Source organism: Sarcophilus harrisii, chromosome 1 (genome assembly GCF_902635505.1).
Source record: "Sarcophilus harrisii chromosome 1, mSarHar1.11, whole genome shotgun sequence".
Classification (NCBI taxonomy): domain Eukaryota; kingdom Metazoa; phylum Chordata; class Mammalia; order Dasyuromorphia; family Dasyuridae; genus Sarcophilus; species Sarcophilus harrisii.
Window position 1 is genome coordinate 145942970 of NC_045426.1, and position 20268 is coordinate 145963237.

A 20268-nucleotide genomic window follows, 5' to 3' on the forward strand; every position below is an offset into this window, starting at 1 on the left:
GAGGGAGGAAGGAAGACGAGAATGAGGGAGGGAGGGAGAGACAGAGGGAAGGAGAAAAAGGGGGAGCGAAGAAGAAGGAGAGGGAGAGGAGAGACAGAGTGAGAAAAAGAGATAGACACAGAGACACAGAGACAGAGAGAGAGACAGAGACAGACAAACAGAGTGAAGAGTTTGAGAGAGAAAGAGAGAGAGAGAGAGAGAGAGAGAGAGAGAGAGAGAGAGAGAGAGAGAGAGAGAGAGAGAGAAGGAGAGGGAGGGAAGAAGAGAGGGAGGAGCAGAGAAAAGAAAGGAGGGAAAGAGGAGGGAGAGAGGGAGACCTTTTGACTATCAGCTGACCCAGAATTAGGTATACACTATTATCCAGCTTAGGAGTTTTCCCTTTTCTGCCTGGCTGAAGTTTTAACAAGATGAGCTACTGTGGGCCTCCAGGACGGGAAAAAGACTTGAGACCTCTCTTGCCTTGAGACCATGAGCAACATGTATATTGTAGTTTACTCTCTCAAATCCTCAGGTGGACTGTGTCTTTCCTCAGGGTTCCAGAGGCTTTCGGTGTTTTTTATTTATTGCCGTTGGTTCAAGCTTTTGCTGACTGTGTTTCCCTCTTCCATAGCCTCTACTACACCAGGTTGCTGGAGAAGTTGGTACAAAACTTAGCTCACTTCTTACATGGTATTAGTCCCATCAAGTTCCTGTTCAGATAAGGTATAATTTCCCGATTAACCGATATCCTGAAGATCACTCCTAACGCTCACTTCTTGCTCCTCAATATCAGTGTCACACTAGTCATAAAATCTGGACTTTGGAACACGAGGATGATGAGAAATATTCATTCTTTTCATTACTCACACCCCATAATCTTATTGCTACTGAAATGGTTTTTTCCAAGGTCTACAACTAATCTTGTAATTGTCTCAAATCTTCCCTAAAACTTGAGTTCTAGTCCACAATTTTGGTTGGTTGTTTTAGTCATTATTCAACTCTTCATGACCCCATTTGAGGTTTTCTTGGCAGATATCGGAATATTTTGCCATTTTCTCCAACCCATTTCATAGATGGGGAACTGAGACAAATAGAGTTAAGTGACTTGCTTAGATTCATCCAGCTGGTTTGCATCAGAAGTCACATTTGAACTCAGGAAGAGCAGTCTTCCTGATTTCAGGCCCAGCTCTCTGTATATCACCTAGCTGCCCATTTCTTGTTCGTTTCTGTTTCCAAGAAGGAATACCATTGATAATTCTTCTCTTATCTTCAGCTTCTCCATCATTGACTGTTCTTCCTGACTTAGCTACTCCAATACCCAGAAGCAGTTAAGTGATCCAGTGGATAGAATGCTGGATCTGTAGCTAGGAAGGATTGAGTTCAAATCCAGTTTCAGATACTTTCTAACTGTGTAACCTTGGTTTTCTGCTCACCTATAATATAGGGATAATAATAGCACCTCATTACAGGGTCATTGTGAAAATCAAATGAGATAATGTTTTTAAAACACTTAGTACAATACTTCTGAACACTTTAGTTGCTTAATAAATGCGTATTCCCTTTCCCTTCTTTTCTTCTTATATCTGTGATATTTTCTTTTTCCCCAATACATGTTAAAAACAATTTTTAAACTTTTTTTTAAAGTTAAGGGTTCTCAGCTACGCACAGAGAAAGAACTCTGGGTGATGACTAAAAACCATTACATTGAATTCCCAATCCCTATATTTATGCCCATCTGCATTTTTGATTTCCTTCACAAGCTAATTGTACAATATTTCAGAGTCTGATTCTTTTTGTACAGCAAAATAACGGTTTGGTCATGTATACTTATTGTGTATCTAATTTATATTTTAATATATTTAACATCTACTGGTCATCCTGCCATCTGGGGGAGGGGGTGGGGGGTAAGAGGTGAAAAATTGGAACAAGAGGTTTGGCAATTGTTAATGCTGTAAAGTTACCCATACATATAACCTGTAAATAAAAGGCTATTAAATTTTAACAAATAAATAAATAAATAAAGTTAAAGGTTCTAAATTCTATCTTCCTTTTCTTCCAATATAGGTTATACATGTACAATAAAAAAAAAATTCCATATCAGTCAGTCCTCAATTTCCTTGACCACTTTGAAAAATCTGATTTTGTTTACCATATCATCCCCTTTAATACTTTCTGGTTCCTTGGTTTCCATGACAATGTTCTCTCTTGGTTCTTTTCCTATCTGTCTGATTGATCCTTCTCTATTTTCCTCCTACATTTTGGGTCTGGCTGTCCCCTAAAGTTTTCTTCCTCATATCTTTTCACTTTTTCTTTGAGTAAAAATTAGCTGTGATGTCTGACATCTATTCTGTATCTAGGACTGATCTCTCTTGTGAGCTCTATTACTTTATTTCCACTGGCTACTATCCATTTAGACATGTTCCCACTCCTTGAAATTTAATATATCCAAAAGAAATGATCTTCTTTCCCCCTAGTCTTTATATGTACTGGTAGAAGAGTATATCCCAGCCTTTTGCAAGGCTCTTGTAACAACCCTTATTGCTATTATATGTATGTATGCATGTGTCCATTTCTAAAAGCTTATTTGGCTTGACTCATTGATATCAGCCAATAATCTTAGAGAAAAATAAATCAGTCAGGATGTATGACCTACATACAGTATTAGAATAATACACCTAAGGGCTGGCCCTAGAATACTTGGAGAAGACACAGTAGCTGAGGTTAGGGAGTCACCTATAAGTGTGAGTAGACATTGGAAGCCTCTATTAAGTATATGAGTTTATGATGTGAGAGGAAAGACATATGTTAAACTATTTGGAGTGTGCCTTATTCATAGTTTGGTGAAGTAAAGGGAATTGGTAATGGTGGCAAGAGAATCTGTAGGGGAATTATGGTCTGTTTTTATTTTAGACAAGAGTTATCTTTTTAATTGACATAAGATGAAATTAGTCGATTTATTTTTAAAAGAAAAACAGACGAAGTTGATGTCAGGGTAACAGTAAATTCCTCATCCTTTATTCTAATTACTATAATATTGAAACTAAATTATAAAAAGCCTGGTGAAGTTGAATAGAACTGGATATCAATCTTATCTAGGAATTGAAAAATAGTATAATAAAATGGAAAGAGAACATGGAGGCTTTTAAGTCAAAGGATCAGTGTTCAAATCCCAGTTTTTACTCTATTACCTGTGTGACAAATTACTATCTGGGTCTCAGTTTCCTCATACTGAGGTCAAAGATGCTGGATTAAATGACCTCTAAAAGTTCTCAAACTATGACCCTGAGATATAGCATTAAGTATTTCCTATGTGCCAGAATGTTATAGAAATATGGACTTTGCTCAGTAGAATTTTCAATTTAATTTAAGACATTAAAAAATCAGCAAACAAAACAATAATTCATATTACATGGTAATGTAATAAAGATCTAGAATATATGAGAGACAAGTACAGAATAGAAAAAGATATAAAAAGATATTAATTATGTAGTACCAAAAAAATTGTAGTTAGAAAAGTGATTAGGATTGAAATGATCAACAAAGACTTGAAGGAAGACCTAAATCTTGAGCTAGATTTTGAAGAATGAACATAATATGGATAAGTGTTATAGCAAAAACATCCCTGGTGGAGAAGAGCATGAGCAAAGCACTTTCCTGGATGTTAGTCCTTTTGCAAGTTGTTTGCAATTGTTTGCAAGTACAGTTGCTGACAATGTCTGACTTTTGCCTTAGTATTAGCTAACGGGTTCTTAACTTTTTTGTATGTGTCACCAAGCCCTTTTGCAATCTGGTAAAATCTTTGGAAATCTTTTCAGAATGTTTTTTACCTGTACTCATAAGATTACAAAGAAAACTAATTATATTGAAATAAAGATGTAATTTCCCTCCTCCTATCCTCTATCCAAGTTCATGAGCTCCCTGAAATTAACCCTTGGACAGGAGACAAGAGTCAGTCATATACTTCAGTGTCCTTGTTCCCTTTTCTGATTTCTGTCCTGTCTAATGTGAGATGCTTCACTTAATAGAACATATCCCTATGGAACTTTTAAAAAAGCAAGAATTACTTGTATTGGTAATTGCAAGAAATTGTTGATTCAACCAGTCCAAAAGATATGTTATTTTTTAAAATCAAAGTGAGTGAAAGAATGAAAAAACATCATTTAATTTTACAAAAAAAAAAGAAAGTACATTTATAAATAGAAATTTGTAAATGACTGAGAGGGGAAACAAAGATGTTAAAGAAAACAATGTATTTATCCAATGTTGTCTATTTCTTCATTTTTCTTTTGGTTTAAACATGACAAATACTAATTATATTTCAGATATCAAAATGAATCCAGACTAACACTTCCTCTTTTTTTTTTGAATGCTGACAATTAAATTTCCAGGATTAAAGCTTAATAAGAAGTGAATATTGTATGATAAGAAACTCCATTTCACCAACAGAATTTTCCAATGTGAGGCATTAAGAAATAATAAGTTTTTGTTCTGCAATCATTGATAATGTCTAGCAAATACTTTTTGTTTCAACATTCTGTCCAGCTATTTTGAGGTATTAGCCATCTCATTCTATTGAGGTTCAAAAGTGGTACAGCAGTGATAGGATAGCAATGACAGAAATAATCTTTGAAGATGTGGAATAAAGATCATGTAACATTCTTTTGTAGGCATTTAAACTTTCTGGGAATTTTTCCTTTAGATTTAGAACTTCCTTTATTGGAATTGGTCCAATATTTACTAGGGGAGTAGGGAGAGTAAATTATGATTATCATTATGATTAGCAGCTTTTGAGTTGCAAATATTGTAGGAGTAAAAAAAAAGATGCTTTTTCTTTTTTTAACCTTTGTTTTCTTTTAAAGCTTTTAATTTTTAAAACATATTCACATATAGTTTTCAATGTTCACCCTTGCAAAACCTTGTGTTCTAAATTTTCTCCCTCCCTTCCTCTTACTCATTCTCCTAGACAGCAAGTAATCCAATATATGTGAAAGCAATTCTTATATGTATATTTCCACAATTATCATGATGCACAAGAAAAATCAGATTAAAAAAAGGGGAAAAAATAAGAAAGAAAACAAACCGCAAGCAAACAACAACAAAAAAGTAAAAATATTGTGTTGTGATCCACATTCAGTCCCCATAGGACTCTCTGGGTGCAGATGTCTCTCTTCATCACAAGACCATTGGAACTGGCCTGAATCATCTTGCTGTTAAAAAGAGCCACATCCATCAGAATTGATCACCATATAATCTGGTTGCTGGTGTACAATGTTCTCCCGGTTCTCACTTCACTCAGCATCAGTTCATATAAGTCTCTCCAGGCCTTTCTGAAGTCATCCTGCTGATCATTTTTTATAAAACAACCATATTCTATAGCATTCATATACCACAATTTATTCAGACATTTTCCAGCTGATGGGTATCCACTCAGTTTCCACTTCCTTGCCACTACAAAAAAGACTGCCACAAACATTTTTGCATATGCGACTCCTTTTTCCTATTTTATGATTTCTTTGGGATACAGACCCAGTAGAGACACTGATGGATCAAAGAGTATGCACAGTTGATAACCCTTTGAAGGATGCTTTTTCTAATTCTAAAAAGTGATTTTTAAAATTTTTATTTATTCATTCAACAAAAATGTATTAATGTGGCAGGCATTGTATTAGACAGAGGGCAAAAGTGAAACAGTCTTTGCTATGATGGAGTTTATACCCTTTGGGGGAGGAAGAGATTCATACACATACATACACACACATACACATACACACACACACTACAAAATATATGGAATGTAATTTCTAGGCAAAGGTACTCATAATGGGAGGGGGTGAGAGGTGTCAAAGCTTCCAACTGGAAATAGCCTTCAAGCCAAGTTCTTTGTTTCACATTCTTGCAATCATCTGAAAAAAAATTTTGAAATCTTAAGCTTAGCATAAACTGAACTTGGATGTGTGATATTCTGTAAAACTGGAGGGGGGAAAGAAATGGTTGAGAAACTGAAAAGTTCATCAGTATTTGGATATATATATATGTATATATATATATATATACATATATATATATATATATACATACTCTTTAAGAAATAGATATTGGGTGTGTACTTTCAATTTTAGTGAAAATATATCAATTATCTTCTTATGTGCTCCTAGTCATGTTTTGTCCTTTGTGAATTGATTGGTTGATTCAAATATATACTTATTAATAAGACCAAGAAAAAAAGAAACAATAATGCTTAGAATGCTTATCTGTATTTGGCTGTGCAGAATAAGGTATTCTGCAAACCCTAAAATGCCAAATAAACTGGTGAAGTAAAGTGGATTGGTGATGGTGGTAAGGAATAGGGATTATATTATTATATAGGATAATAGAATCAGTGATTTAAGGTTGGAAGAGATTTACAAAAACCATCTGGTTTATTCTGCTCATTTCATAAATGAAGTAATAGAAGATCTGTGAGAAGTGACTTGTTAGGATTGGGGTCCAAGACTTCTCACCGTAAGTCTCATGTTCTTCCACTATACTGAATATTATCATTCCAATTTCCATTGATTTAGAAATTAGTCAATAAATCCCTAAATATTTCCCACTGAATAAGTTGGTGAAGAAAAGGAGAAGGAAGGGGATTTCAAGTAAGGAAAAAAAGGAAGTTGTGATTTTGAACAGATGTTCTATCACTGACATGACTGACAGCTCCATTATGCGACAGACCATACACGAAGGATGAAGGCTGGGGTGCCCCTTCTCTTCACTCAGACCATATGATGATTAGCAACTGTATCATGAATAGAAAGGCAGAGCTGCACATATGCCTGAAATATAAGTGAGGGAGGCATTAGCCCCATAAGAAGCAGGACTGATACTGGGGAAGGGAAAGCTGTAAATCTCCTAGATCTTCTGCAAAATCTAAGAATCTAAATCTAAAAATCTTCATGCAAAATCTAAGAAATTTCATGAGTAAAATACCACCTTTCCTTTTCAAAGCCCTTTTTTGTTTAGGGAGTCAAAAGGGTGGAGAAGGAATATTGTTTTATAAAAGTAGGATGACAATTTAAAACTAAACACATTTGGTGCAAAGACAAACAAGCATTTTTTATTTATATTATAAATGCTTTAAAAAATTTTTTTTTTACTTTTTTCCACTATACAAGTTTCATTCCCATAGTCCTTACTGGTTGAAAACAAGGAAACAAATCTCAAACATAAAGGAGGATTTTCTTCTCGACTTTCTTCAATCTGCTAATATCTTAGGTGAATAAAACACATTCCTTTAAGTACTTATTATAGGCCAAGCACTGTGCTAAGCATTAAGGTTACAAAAAGAAAAATTAGTCTCTGACTTCTTTTTCTCTTCTAATTAGGGAAAATATTCATTTATTAAAAATACATTCTACTCTAAGGTCCTATGGATGTTCCTTAGAATGCACTGGGGAAGCTACTTCACAGGATTGGCTCACCACTACTGGGAAGGAGGCAGTGGGAATAAAGGTCAGAGATGAGAGGAGAGTCTGAGTTCTCTCTAGGGTAGGGTCTTCCAAGGGTAGGAATGGAAGGATGAAGGGGGAATTTTGTAAAGAAGCAGTAAATCCAAAGGAAAGCTTGGTAGCACACAGTAAACAGAGCACCAGGTCTGGAATAAGGAATACCTAAGTTCAAATGTGATGCTGGGCAAGTCACTTAACCCTGTTTGTCTCAGTTCCTCATCTATAAAGTCAGCTGGAGAAGGAAATGGAAAACCACTCTAATGTCTCTCCTGGTAAAACCCCAAAATGGGGTCACAAAGACCGAAAAACAAGAAGTAAATCTAAAAATACTTGAGATCTCTTTTGATTCAGGTAAAATGCAAAAAAAAAAAAAAAAAAAAAATTTGTGTATTAGAGGAAACTTTAAGCTCCATATCCAATGTTCTAGATGTTAAACTATATACACCTTTGCCACTTAATACAACTGGTTCCTTCGTATATAAAAATGAAATGTACAGCAATACTCACTTGTGATGGGGAAGCTAGCTGGATCTGGAGTCAGGAAGACCCAAATTTAAATATAGTCACAGATACATAATAGCTATGTAACCCTGAGCAATTTGTTTAACTCATTTACCTAGATTTCTCATCTGTAAAATGAGCTGGAGAAAGATAGCAAATTACTTCTGTATCTTTCCCAAGAAAACTCCAAATGCAGGTCAAGAAGGTTTGGACCCAACTGAACAACATTCACTTGTTGTTACATTAATCTAATTATCAAAACAGCTGTAAATCACTTTATAAAATTACATGGTAAAATCTTTTGTATATAAACAACTTTATTGGTAATTCTATATAACCCCATATCCTTAGTGTGTTTTTCCATCATTTAGAGCACTTTTACATTAACTGAAGTCATTTTCTCCTAATTAGCTACAGCACTGAGACTGGTACTGAATATTTCCTCTTATCAGTCTGTACTACTTTTATGGTAACAAAGTATCTGCTTTGCAGCACAGAAAGTAAAAGGGGGTGAATAATTCAATCTAAGCCTTCCTACATTACCATATTTTTTCAACTTGGCTCAGAACACTTTGTTCACTAAATTATCAAAACAGGCAGTTGATTTTTTTTGCTATTGCCAGTAAATATGTATGATGAAAGTGGTGGTTTGCAATAGTCTCCTGAATTTTCTAATTTTCAAAATTATACTTTCACAGTATATACTTAATTTCACAGAAATTATTTCTCTGATGCATTTGATCAGAAATTGAAGACAGTGACTTTTTTTTTTTTTAAAAAGGAACAGCACATCTGAATTTAACTATCTCCAAAAGTTGCAATTAACCTTCTTTTTACAAATATCTTGGATTCTTTCTTTGTTCTTTGTTATTCTAACTTTAGCAAAACAGTTAACCTGACTGAACTAAAAATGATGCTGTTTACTTTGGCATCCTATGAGTATGGAAACCAGAAATGTTTGGTATAGCAAGAACATGCGCATGTAAGCACACACAATTAATGATTTTGTTGCTAACAGATGTGCATAAAAAAGATTGGAATCTAAGTCCTGTCTGTTTCATCTAGTTTTTGTTCTCACTCCTAACATTATCTATATGCCCACTGAAGAGGCTCTTAGAGTGAACTGGAGAGTTGAGTCTATAACTCCAGGCTCTCATACATTTCTTGTGAGAGAAGAGGTATGAGGTGAAGAAAAAAGAATTTTCAAAGTGTGTTTGGGGGCCTTGGATTCACCTGAGGATGTAATAATGTAATGAAATCATTGAATGGATGTGCTTGCTCCTGACACACAAAGAGATTTTGCCTGTCCTGGTCAGAGAGAGGTTTTCTAGCCACAGCACTTCAGGAAATTGAAGCAGAAAGCAATATATAGCCCTAAAGAACTAAAGTCAAATAGAGAGCAACTCAGTAATGATAAAGCCATAAAAGATACCTATTGGAAAGCACTCTATAAAAATCAAGAGTTATGACACAGCTATGGGGTTTCTCCTATCCTGCCCATAGTTGTTGGCTGCTTCTTGTTTTAATGGTTGTGTTTTCCATAATTCAAAGATACCAGATGATAAAAGAAGCTCTGAAGGTAGGAGCTATGCCCTGGTCATTGAGATTCTTGTTGTGTGCCACTTCAGACATTTCTTGACCACACATTCCCCCTATGCATATTTCTTATTTATGTATGCTTTCTCTCTGTCTCTGTCTCTCTGTCTCTCTCGGTCTCTCTCTCTGTCTGCGTGTTTCTGTCTCTCTGTATTATGGGGAGTATACTCTGTATCCATGAGGGGACATTTCTTGTGACTTAATTTGTTATGCTATTTGATAAAGTGTCTTTTTTTTAAACTAATGTGTTTGCTGGCTAGTAAAAAGTAAATAAATTAGTGGGGCTTATTAGCTATATATGTGCTGACCAGTAAAGTATCTCAAATTTGAGGTAGCTTTTTTGAGGGTCTATGTGTAAAGAAGGACTCAGCTGCTCTGCCTACAAGTAAGACATCTTCTAACATGAATTTATCTTCATCATTCATCAATGAGAATCATCATTTACTAATCTCATTTTGTTTTAGAACAGAAATAAATTTGACTCAAAAGTTTAGCACTCTTTCAATACAAGCTTTGAAGCCACAATATAAAATATCAAAAATTATTTTGGTTTAAACTTTTGGTTTCTTTGTTTTAGGGAACTCCTTGGTAAGGTAATTCCCTTTGCCACTGTTGATAAACAACAGCCCAGCAACTTAAGAATCTTAAATGTCTGGTCCACTGAGGGGTTAAATGATTTGTCCTGAGTAAAATATTCAACATAAATCAGAGGTAGGACTTGAAACCCAGTTTGGATTTCAAGGCTGGCTTTTTATCTGTGATCCAGCAATTCTTAACCTAGGAATCTGTGAAACTGGGTTTAAATATATATATACTTAGACAACTTTATTTCTATATATATTGGGGGGTTGGTGATACTGTTGATTTTATTTTATGCTTGTGAGTTGTTAGGTTTTTTGGTTTTTTTTATCATTCTGAGAAGAGGTTCACAAGCTTCACCAGATTGCCACAGGTGAAGGGAACATAAGTGCCAAGTAACTGGTGCTCAAAACAACCCTATGTGCTATTAATATTCCCATTTTACAGCTGCAGGAACTGAGGCAAAGACTCAGTGATTAGCCCACTACTACAACTTGTAAGTGTCTCAAGGTACATTTGAACTCAGGTTATTCCCAGTTCCAGGCCCAATACTCTCTCCATTCCATCACATATAAATGCCCAAAGCACCGCATGACTGAAAAGGAGGGAAAAAAGATTAAGAACCCCTGTACCATACCATGCTGCCAACACTATAAATAAGCCTAATTTCCTCATCCCCTCTCTTCCTATATCCCAAATTATATATCTAAAAATTAAATAGCTAAATGATTTTCATACCTTATTGTTAAACATCTTCTATGTGTCAGTCACTATGCTAATGTCTGAGGATACAAAAAGAGGCAAAAAAACAATTCCTGCTCTTAAGGAGCTCACAATCTAATTGAGGAAACCTTATTCACACATATTCTTCAGGACAAATAGGAAATAATTAACAGAAGGAAGATTCTAAAATTAAGAGAGATGGGAAAAGCCATCCTGTAGAAAATGGAATTTTAGTTGGGAAAAGAAGCCAGGAAAACCAAAATGCAAAAGCATTCTGTAAGAATAATTTCTTTTTATACCAGAGGCTTAAATGCTTGAGGGGAAAAAAGTATCTAGCTTTTCTGATATTTAAACCCACTTAACACTAGTTTCTCTTTCCAGATTTAGTACACATTATTCCCCAGCACATATTCTATGGTCCATCCAAAGAAGCCTGCCTACCTGCTGCTCCTCCTTCATGACATTCCAATTCCCATTTCTCATGACATTCCAATTCCCATTTCTTCACTTTTTGCATAGGCTATAATATATTCTTTCCTTCAGCATCTTAATCCTTAGCTTCCTCCATAGTTAGTTCAAACACTAATTGTTGTATGAGGCCCTTCTTGAACCCCTCAGCTAGTGCTACTTTCCATAAATTTCCTTTAATTTTCATTTTACATATTCTGTATTTGCATATATGTATACACAAATATATTTGTTGTTTTCTCATATAAAATATAAACTCCTTGGGGATTACTATTGAGATTTTTGGTCTTTATAGCCCCAATGACTAAAATGTGCCTAGTAGACAGCAAGTGCTTAATAATTACTTACTGATAATCTATTACAGGAAATTTCTCTTTTTCCTATGCCAACTTGAAGTGTGTGGATTTTTTGTTTGTTTGTTTGTAACCCAGGTAGTAACAGGAAACAGCTGATAGCTAAAGTAGAACATGGATTGGCTACTTTTTTTTCTTTCCCATTACATACTCCATTCCCAAGGACAGTACTGTATTCCATATTTCACAGCCCCATTCATAGAATAAAAAATAAAAACAAACCAAAAAAGCACCCCAACAACAAGAAAACACTGAATCTTGTGAAAGTCTCCCTGATAATTAATTTTTAAAGTGCATTTTTAACATATCAACATTTTTATGTGTTTAAAGCAACTACCAGTAGCTTTAGATTACAAAGAAAATATTCCATCTATCTGAACTAAGAAATAATCTATCAGTACATTATGAAATCTTTTCTTTTTTTTTTTTAATAGCTTTTTATTTACAAGTTATATGCATGGGTAATTTTACAGCATTGACAATTGCCAAACCTTTTGTTCCAATTTTACCCCTCCTTCCCCCCACCCCCTCCCCTAGATGGCAGGATGACCAGTAGATGTTAAATATATTAAAGTATAAATTAAATACAAAATAAGTATACATGACCAAATCATTATTTTGCTGTACAAAAAGAATCGGACTCTGAAATATTGTACAATTAGCCTGTGAAGGAAATCCAAAATGCGGGCAGACAAAAATAGAGGGATTGGGAGTTCAATGTAATGGTTCTTAGTCACCTCCCAGAGTTCTTTCACTGGATGTAGCTGGTTCAGTTCATTACTGCTCCATTGGAACTGATTTGGTTCATCTCATTGCTGAAGATGGCCAGGTCCATCAGAATTGATCATCATATAGTATTGTTGTTGAAGTATATAATAATCTCCTGGTCCCGCTCGTTTCACTCAGCATCAGTTCATGTAAGTCTCTCCAGGCCTTTCTGAAATCATCCTGTTGGTCATTTCTTACCAAACAATAATATTCATATACCACAATTTATTCAGCCATTCTCCAATTGATGGGTATCTACTCAGTTTCCAGTTTCTGGCCAAAAATCTTTCCTTTCTAAAGGCATTAATACATGTACATATCAAGAAAATGCACCTGTATTAAATTAAATCTATAAATGAAAGTATAAAATTAAGTGTGATTGAAGTGATTCCCAGAAGGACTAAGTGGAAGTACTGATCTAGAAAACATATGCATGAGGGTTATAGAAATTGCCACAGTGAAAATGAAATAACAGCAAGGCTGGTATCCTAATGTGCATGAAAATGAACTTAAAAAAAAAAAGATAGTGAAAATGGTAATTACGGTTCAGTTTTTCTTGCCCCACACCTCATTCCCCTGACATAAGCAACTGAAAAGAATGGTGTCTTTCCAACTAGATTAAAAAGCAAAGTGAAGTGGCTACTGTAGTACAGTAACTTGAAATTTGATATATGCCCTTCTAGTAATATAAGGGATAGAACAATAGGATTAAAATAGAAGCTTCAGTTTTAGACATTTTAAGGTCTGGGTAACTACTGTAACAATTCCATATAGTTTAATTCAAACGAAACTGCCTTTTCAAAAGAGTAAGATGAATTTAACATATGGCAGATGGGAACACTCTTTTCAGCCAAGCATTTCTTTCTTTCTTTTCTTTTCTTTTTTTTTATCTGATTCTCAGTGTGTGGATGCATAATGAAGAACAGGATATTTGCATAAGAGGTTAAGGGGGAAAATGACGAAAACCATGAGCAGTGTTTAGTAATTTCAGCTGTCTTTCGTTTTTGGAAAGGACCAGCAAGGGAGGGAAAGGGGAGGGAGGGTGGCGGCCAAGGAGAATGCAGCTGATTGGTGGTTTGTCTTACACCACTCGCCTTCACTCCGTCCCCAAGTTTCAACTTGGGCGAATGCATAGATAGGCTACGAGAAGCTGTTTTGCTTTGAAATGTTCCTTACGTTACTCCAGGAAAACTTCAAATCTTACGATATCTTCTAAAGGAAATTTACCTTACTTAGTTTTTATAAGTGTATTGGTACGCATCTTAGGCAAATTTAAAAGTTATAAAACTTTAAATAAGTTAGTAGAAAAATTAATCGTAAACTTTAAAAGGTAAGGTGCCTCTCAATTAGGGAAGATTAAGCAAACATCCAATGTGTGGCCTCGATGTTACTTACATTTGGTACACGATGAACGGAGCTGCATAATTATTACCCAAATACAGACTTGAGGGTTAAATCCTGGAATTAAAAGACTACAAATTTTTAAGATTTTATTTCCTAGACTGCTCATTACCTCCAAACTTGCACTTCAAATTTTTCAAAAATAATCTTTTATTCGTCAATGCACAAAGTTAATGTAAACTATTTTGCATCCTTTTCTTTTTCTTTTTCTTTTTCTTTCTTTTTTTTTTTTTTTTTTCAGAAACAGGAGTAGTAATTACCGGCTAGTAACAGATTAGTAAAGGGGACCTTTTCCCTTCGTAACTTTTGCAGTTCGGACGGTAACATATGCGAAAGAAGCAGAGAAGTTAGTATGCTGACAGCTCTGGCTCCTGGCTACATTTATAATAAGATAAAGCTGTGTGAGTTACTCCCTCTTCTCTTCTCATGTGATATATTATCATTTCTGTGTATGAAAGTTCGCTTGGGTTTCGCAAAATAAATCCAAAAAAGACAATTCTTGCCCTCGGGGAGAGTTATCTTATACAGGACAAGGAACATACTAACCCGTCCCACCGAAAGAAGGCAGAGTGGAAACAAACTAGACACGGAGAATCCTTTTGTGGCACTGGAAAGGTTGAGGATAATTAACATTTAAATAGTGTTTTTCATCCCAAAGCACCTTATCAAAGAGAATCGCTTGGGGAAAGGAGCCATTTGAAACACATCATCTGGGAAATACCAGCAGCTTGCCCTACACCACCCACACAGAGATTTCTCGCTCTCGCTTTCCTTGGGGAGATTTCATAATTATTAGGGAGGGGTTTATTTTATTTTATTTTTGTTTTTACCTCTACAGGATAATGGCCGGGTGGTGAGGGGTGGGGGCGTTAAGGTATGGGATTAGATAGGGGCAACTGCATTGAGCTCCTGACAATCCACTTCTCTCTCTTCCTATTTACCCTTCTTCAGTGTTTATCCAACACTGGAATATACACCCAGAGAAACAGACAGGAAAAGTAATTCACCACCTTACACTAGCTCCTCCTTTACGTTTCACGGCTTTCCCTCAGCGGGAAAAGAAAGCTGAAACCAGGGACTTCAGAAATGTAGCCGACAGTCCTAATCATTTCCTGAATTTTTATTTTTTTTAAGGAGGATAGAATGCATTGAAAGCTTTCCTGCTGTACTCTGAATGGTGGTCCTACCTGCGCAGCCTTCACCTGCGCTCAAAGATCTGCATGGCGAGCTCTTGATGATGCCCAGAACATTTCGGAAAGCCTCGTTGAGCAACAGCAAGCCATTTTTAAAAAAATCAGCTCTTTAGTCTTGCCCTATCCGTGGCCACGTCCTCAACAGTTCTAATTATTTATTTTTGGACACTCAAGACTTGCCTTGAGCAAGTTCCAAACCCACAGTGCCGAGGCTGCTGGGGAGAGGAGGCTGTGATTGAGTTGCTCTCTGCAAGGACTGGCTACCTGCACGGGCGGGAGGCTGGGCAGGAGGTGGCCACTGCCCAGCAGCTCCAGGCCCGCGACAGGAGCGCGGGGCCACGGGGCTACCTACGGCGTTTCCCACTCCGCCCGGGTTCCCACAGTCTCCTCCCACCAACCTGCAGGCGGCTGCACTTGCGCCGCTCCCTCCTCCTACCGCTAGGGGCGTAGCTCTGCACGTTCTCCCCGCTCCTCCTTCTGCGGGCTCCACCCCTCCACCCTCCTTTCCCGGCTTCTAACGCTACTCCAAGCGACCAACCGCGGCCCTCCGCCCCCGCCCCCAGCTCCGGCTGTTTTCCCCCCCTTCCCCCTTCCCCCTCCCGGAGTCCCTCTTGCGTCGACTCCCACGTCGTTGGCGTAGCCTCCGCTACGCTCTCGGCGCTGGGCTGCCCTCGCTGCGCACCCCTCCCGCCCCCAGCGAGCTTCGGGCCCCTCCTCCCTCCCCAGTCCCTCCCCTCCCCTTCGCGAGGACAGAGCGAATGTAGCCCGCGAGAGAAAATGGCGGCGGCGGCGGGGAATCGCACCTCGTCGTCAGGATTACCCGGCTCCGCGGCGGCGGCGGCCAGCCCTGAAGCCGGCGGCGGGCTCCTGCGGGACGCGGGCAGCGGGGGCCGCGAGCGGACGGACTGGCGGCGGAGGCAGCTGCGCCAAGTGCGGAGCGTGGAGCTGGAGCCTCCGCTCTTCCCCGCCTCCCCGCCGCCCTCCTCGGCGTCCCCCTCCCCGGAGCCCGGGGACCCTCCGCTCCCGGGGCCGCCGGCCGCTGCGGGGGGCGGCTTCCAGCCCGCGGCGCCTCCGCCCCCGCCGCCGCCGCCCGCCGCTCCCCTCGCCCGCGGCGCCTGCCGGTCCCCCGAGCCGCCGCCGCCGGACAGCGGCGCACCGAGCCCGGCGGGAGCCGAGTCCGGAGACCGGAGGGCGGCCCCGAGCGAGCCGCCGCCCGCAGCTGCCGGTGCCCCCGCGAGGTAAGGAGCACTCGTCACACGTGCGGGACCGGAGCCCCCCGCCCCGAAACCCGCCGATCCCGGCCGGGCTGCGGCAGCTTCCCGAATGAATGAAACTCCCCGGGGCATCGGGTGGGAGAGAGTGTCCGGAGCCGCTGGTGGCGACGGGGGAAGTGCGGGGAAGCTGAGGGAGAGTCCGCGCAGGGGCAGGGGTTCCCCAGGCTGGCTTCTCCCCCCCTCACCTTCCCTGCGACTCCCCGACATTGGGCGGCGTCCCGAGACCCACCTTGGGGGGGGGAGCGAGGGAAGAACCGTAGGTGCGTGTGCGGCGGTGGGAGGGAGGGTGTTATTGTTTGGAAACATGTGAGACACCTAGTCAGTACTGCTCAAGTCTAGTTGCGGAAATAGTTGGGGGGGGAGGGGGAGGGTGTAGACTAGTCAGTTGTCCTGTGTAGACTGCTAGGTTATATGGTCTGTGACTGGGAGGTTGCCCTTGGTAGACTTTTGAGGTTGACCAGTCTGGGAGGTTGATCAGTTTCAGAAGTTGAGAGGTTGATCAGTTTCAGAAGTTGAGAGGTTGCTCTGTGGAGACTTGGAGCTCTGGGAGACCCAGTTTGAAAATCTGCATTTATCCGGAAGGCAGCTCCTAGGGGTGGCCACGGGGGTGGAGGTGCTGGCCTGGAGCTCCCCGTGTTTGCTGAGTGGGCGGGGAAGCAGCTGCGGAGAAGATGCCCCAGGGACTGGGTGTCCCCAGAATTAGTGGGCTCCTTGCGGAGCTGTGGGAGCCCTGGGCTGCGTGGCGCTTGGGTGTCCTGCAGGAGTGAGATTGGACCTGAGCGGGACTGTCTAGGCTGCTGCTAGGGCTGGGAAGAGGGAGCCGGAGCAGAGGGCGCAGGAGGTCCGGCTGCGGGGGTTCTAGAACCTGGGAGGCAGGAGCGAGATCTGGAACCTGCGCTGTTTGTGTGGTGGTAGTGGAGAAGGAAGCTAGATCCCGGGCGGGCCAGGTCTGGCTGTGTTGTGCGTGACAGACAGAATCTGCTGTCTTCGAGCCGGGATCTTGCACGCCGCCTGGCTTCAGCTTGCCCTGCAGAAGACTTAGTTCTGTGGCAGGTAACCGGGCAGTTTGGGGCTGGCTGGATAGCTTTTCTGATTGGGAGAATGGCGAACCGCGATCAGAGCTGGGGGAGGCAGATAGGCTGCAAACTCAGGATGCCAACAATCTTTGCAAACTTCTGAGTATTCACGCTTAAGTACCCGTTGGGCCTAGAATGCTTTGAACTGGTAGCTTGCCGGAACTGAATTTATATGACTCCTGTTTGAAATGCCTTTGAAGTTTGAATTTACTTGGGTGGCTAAAGATCCTAGACCGGATGTGTCAGTCGTTCGGTTTCCAAGTCACCTAACCCGTTAACTGCCACCACAATCCTCTCACCTCTAGAAGAGTGGGGCGCACTTTGCATAGCTTCACTCACCCGAGCTGCAAACGCTGCCACCTTACGAAATTCCAGTAGCAATAGCATGATATACTATTTAAAATCTCAAGTTCTTTTCACTTCCGCTCAGAGAACAGCAGTAATGCGACTAAGAAAAACGATCAAGTTTTTTTTTTTTTTTTTTGGCTTTTATTTAGTGACAACTCTGAATTACTCTTTTAAAGGAAATCATTAAATGTGACAGTTAGTTGCATTTAAAGAAAAACTCAGCATTGAGTAACTAAAGAGCCTGAATTGTTGAGAAGTTAATGTTTTGAATCTTTTGAATTTTTTTTTAACGTAGTGATATTGCACTGATTCTCCAGTAAGAAGTCCTGATACCTATTTAGACATCCACACATATATAATTTTGATTTATGTGTGTAAGCTTTTAAAATGAAAATCACTTCTCCAAAGAATTTCCCTAGTCGTGATTTGTGGCTAAAATGATTTGACATAATTTGACTGTGGGCTTGGTTGTTTTCGGTTCATTAAAGCTGCAATGTTATGACTTAAATCCTTAAAAAACATTTTAAAATATACTCAGAAACACTGCTAAGATCTTCAAGACATAATGAAAACTGAGGAGCCTTTAACTAGGTTTTTGCATAAGCGTTTTTGATAAATATATAACAACTTCTGCAAAGTACTAATTGTTATATTTAATATTTAGTTTCCTTTGTATGGTTTCCATTGGAGCTGGATCACATCATTTAACTGGGAAAATGCTTTTTTGTTGAAGTAATTTGTATTACATGTTAGGTTAGAATTTTGAAGTCTAGAAATTAATTATATTTTTTTCTGTTCTGATAGATTTATGATACAAACATAACTTTATATGATTGTTGGCTGTTAGATAAATTAATACCTGAACTTGTTAGGCCACGGTTAGTATGTTATCATTTGCCAGATGTTTGGAAGTAGATAAGAGCAAACAAAACAGAAATAACATACAAAAACATTGGTCACCTAAAATCTAAGCTTTCCTCAGATCTTAGCTTCAGAGCTAAAGGGAATTTTAGAGATCATTTAATCCTATTCTCTCAATTTATAAATGAGGAAACCGTAGTCTCCAAAAAGCATGACTTTTCCAAAGTCACACTGCTGGTAAGTAGCTTAACCAAGGCTTGAACCATGATTATTTTCAGAATGCAGGCACTGAACAATTAATTCTTTCTCCTGTTCTGTGACCTGGATGGTTTCCTTTTGTTTTCCTTTTAGAGTAAAATTAAAAATTGTACAATTTATAATAGTGTATGTCAAAATACTTTCTTGAAAATTGAATTGAACTGCCACTGGAGGCAGAGTTTGTATAGTACATTAGAATGAAAAAAAAAACCATATATAGTATGTGAAAATGAAAGGAAAAATCAACAAGAACAGTTAGGTCACTTTAATTAGAATCTGTTAAGGGTTTATCAAAATCAAAATAATATCTGAATAATTTTGTGTGAATTTTTAAATATTTTCCAGTTTGTTTAACATGTTGAAAGATTTCATAATTACTTTGATAATCTGGACTTAAGTAAGATTATCAAAAATTTTTCTTCATTTCCCTAAACTTGATTTCTTAGTTTAACCTTCCTTAATGTAAATGATAAAAACTTATTTTTTAACAACACTTTACTTTCTACTTTCTAGTTGTAATTTGAATCCTTTGAAGGTAAGGTACAGGTTGAAGAAAAATCTGCTAAAACATTAACAATAAGAAAACTAAACAGAAAACTTACATACTTTTGGCAGAATAATTGCATAAAAGCTTATTTCTAGGGTTTAGGAATATTTCCAAATATGTCTGAACTCCTTGAACTCCAGGTGGTTTAGTTATTTCCACGCTTTGATCACAACTTCTAGTTTTTGATATAGAAAATGTAAAAAATATATTGGTAGTATGTTGCATATTGGTGTATGTAGCTTTTTATATTTAAAAGTTCTATGCCTGTATTTTGTCCAGAAGATTGGTGAATTGATATTTAATTACAGTATTAAAGGATTTTTTTTGTGGATTTACTTACTGCTTTTGGAGAAAAATTGCATTGTTATTACTTTTCCTTGAACAGGCAGTAGGGAGTTTAGTGGATATAATGATTCTATCCTATTCTTATATCTTAATTCCCCCCTCAAACTATCAGTTTGCTAACCCCATAAAAGAACAGTTAAGCATGCTATATCTTTTAGTTTTTATCTAACAAAGAAATTTCATAGTCTTTCCTGTACTATTCATCATTTATATCTTTTGTTTACCTATTTTTATTACAAAGGTAGTTAAACATCACTGTAATTGTTAAAATGATTTTACTTATATCATATCATTAGGAAATTGCTCAAAGAAATAATGAAATAAGTATTTTACTAAAATTTTTGTGGGTGTCATTTATAAACTTAATAAAACTAGGTAATTGCAGAAGTTTGAATTAATTAAAATGTGTGGTTGTAAAATGTTTTAGTTTCTATTTTAAATTAAGACAATAAATGTATTCACTAAAAACAGTTTAATATAATGTTGAAAGAGAAAAATCAGGGGCAGAAAT

General features: G+C 38.4%; 1 protein-coding gene across 2 annotated transcripts in view; it reads left to right on the forward strand.

Moving 5' to 3' along the window:
- The first annotated feature begins 15768 nt into the window (after positions 1-15768).
- The window catches only part of MAP3K1 (mitogen-activated protein kinase kinase kinase 1), a 69448-nt gene continuing 64948 nt past the window's right edge, over positions 15769-20268 (forward strand). The window contains exon 1 of one of the 2 annotated variants that reach the window (XM_031965235.1): positions 15769-16286. In XM_031965235.1, coding sequence (XP_031821095.1) covers positions 15826-16286 — 461 coding nt within the window. In that variant the 5' untranslated portion in view covers positions 15769-15825. Of the gene's footprint in view, positions 16287-16690; positions 17376-20268 lie in introns of those variants that run through there. The other variant, XM_003759374.4, reaches the window with a different exon arrangement.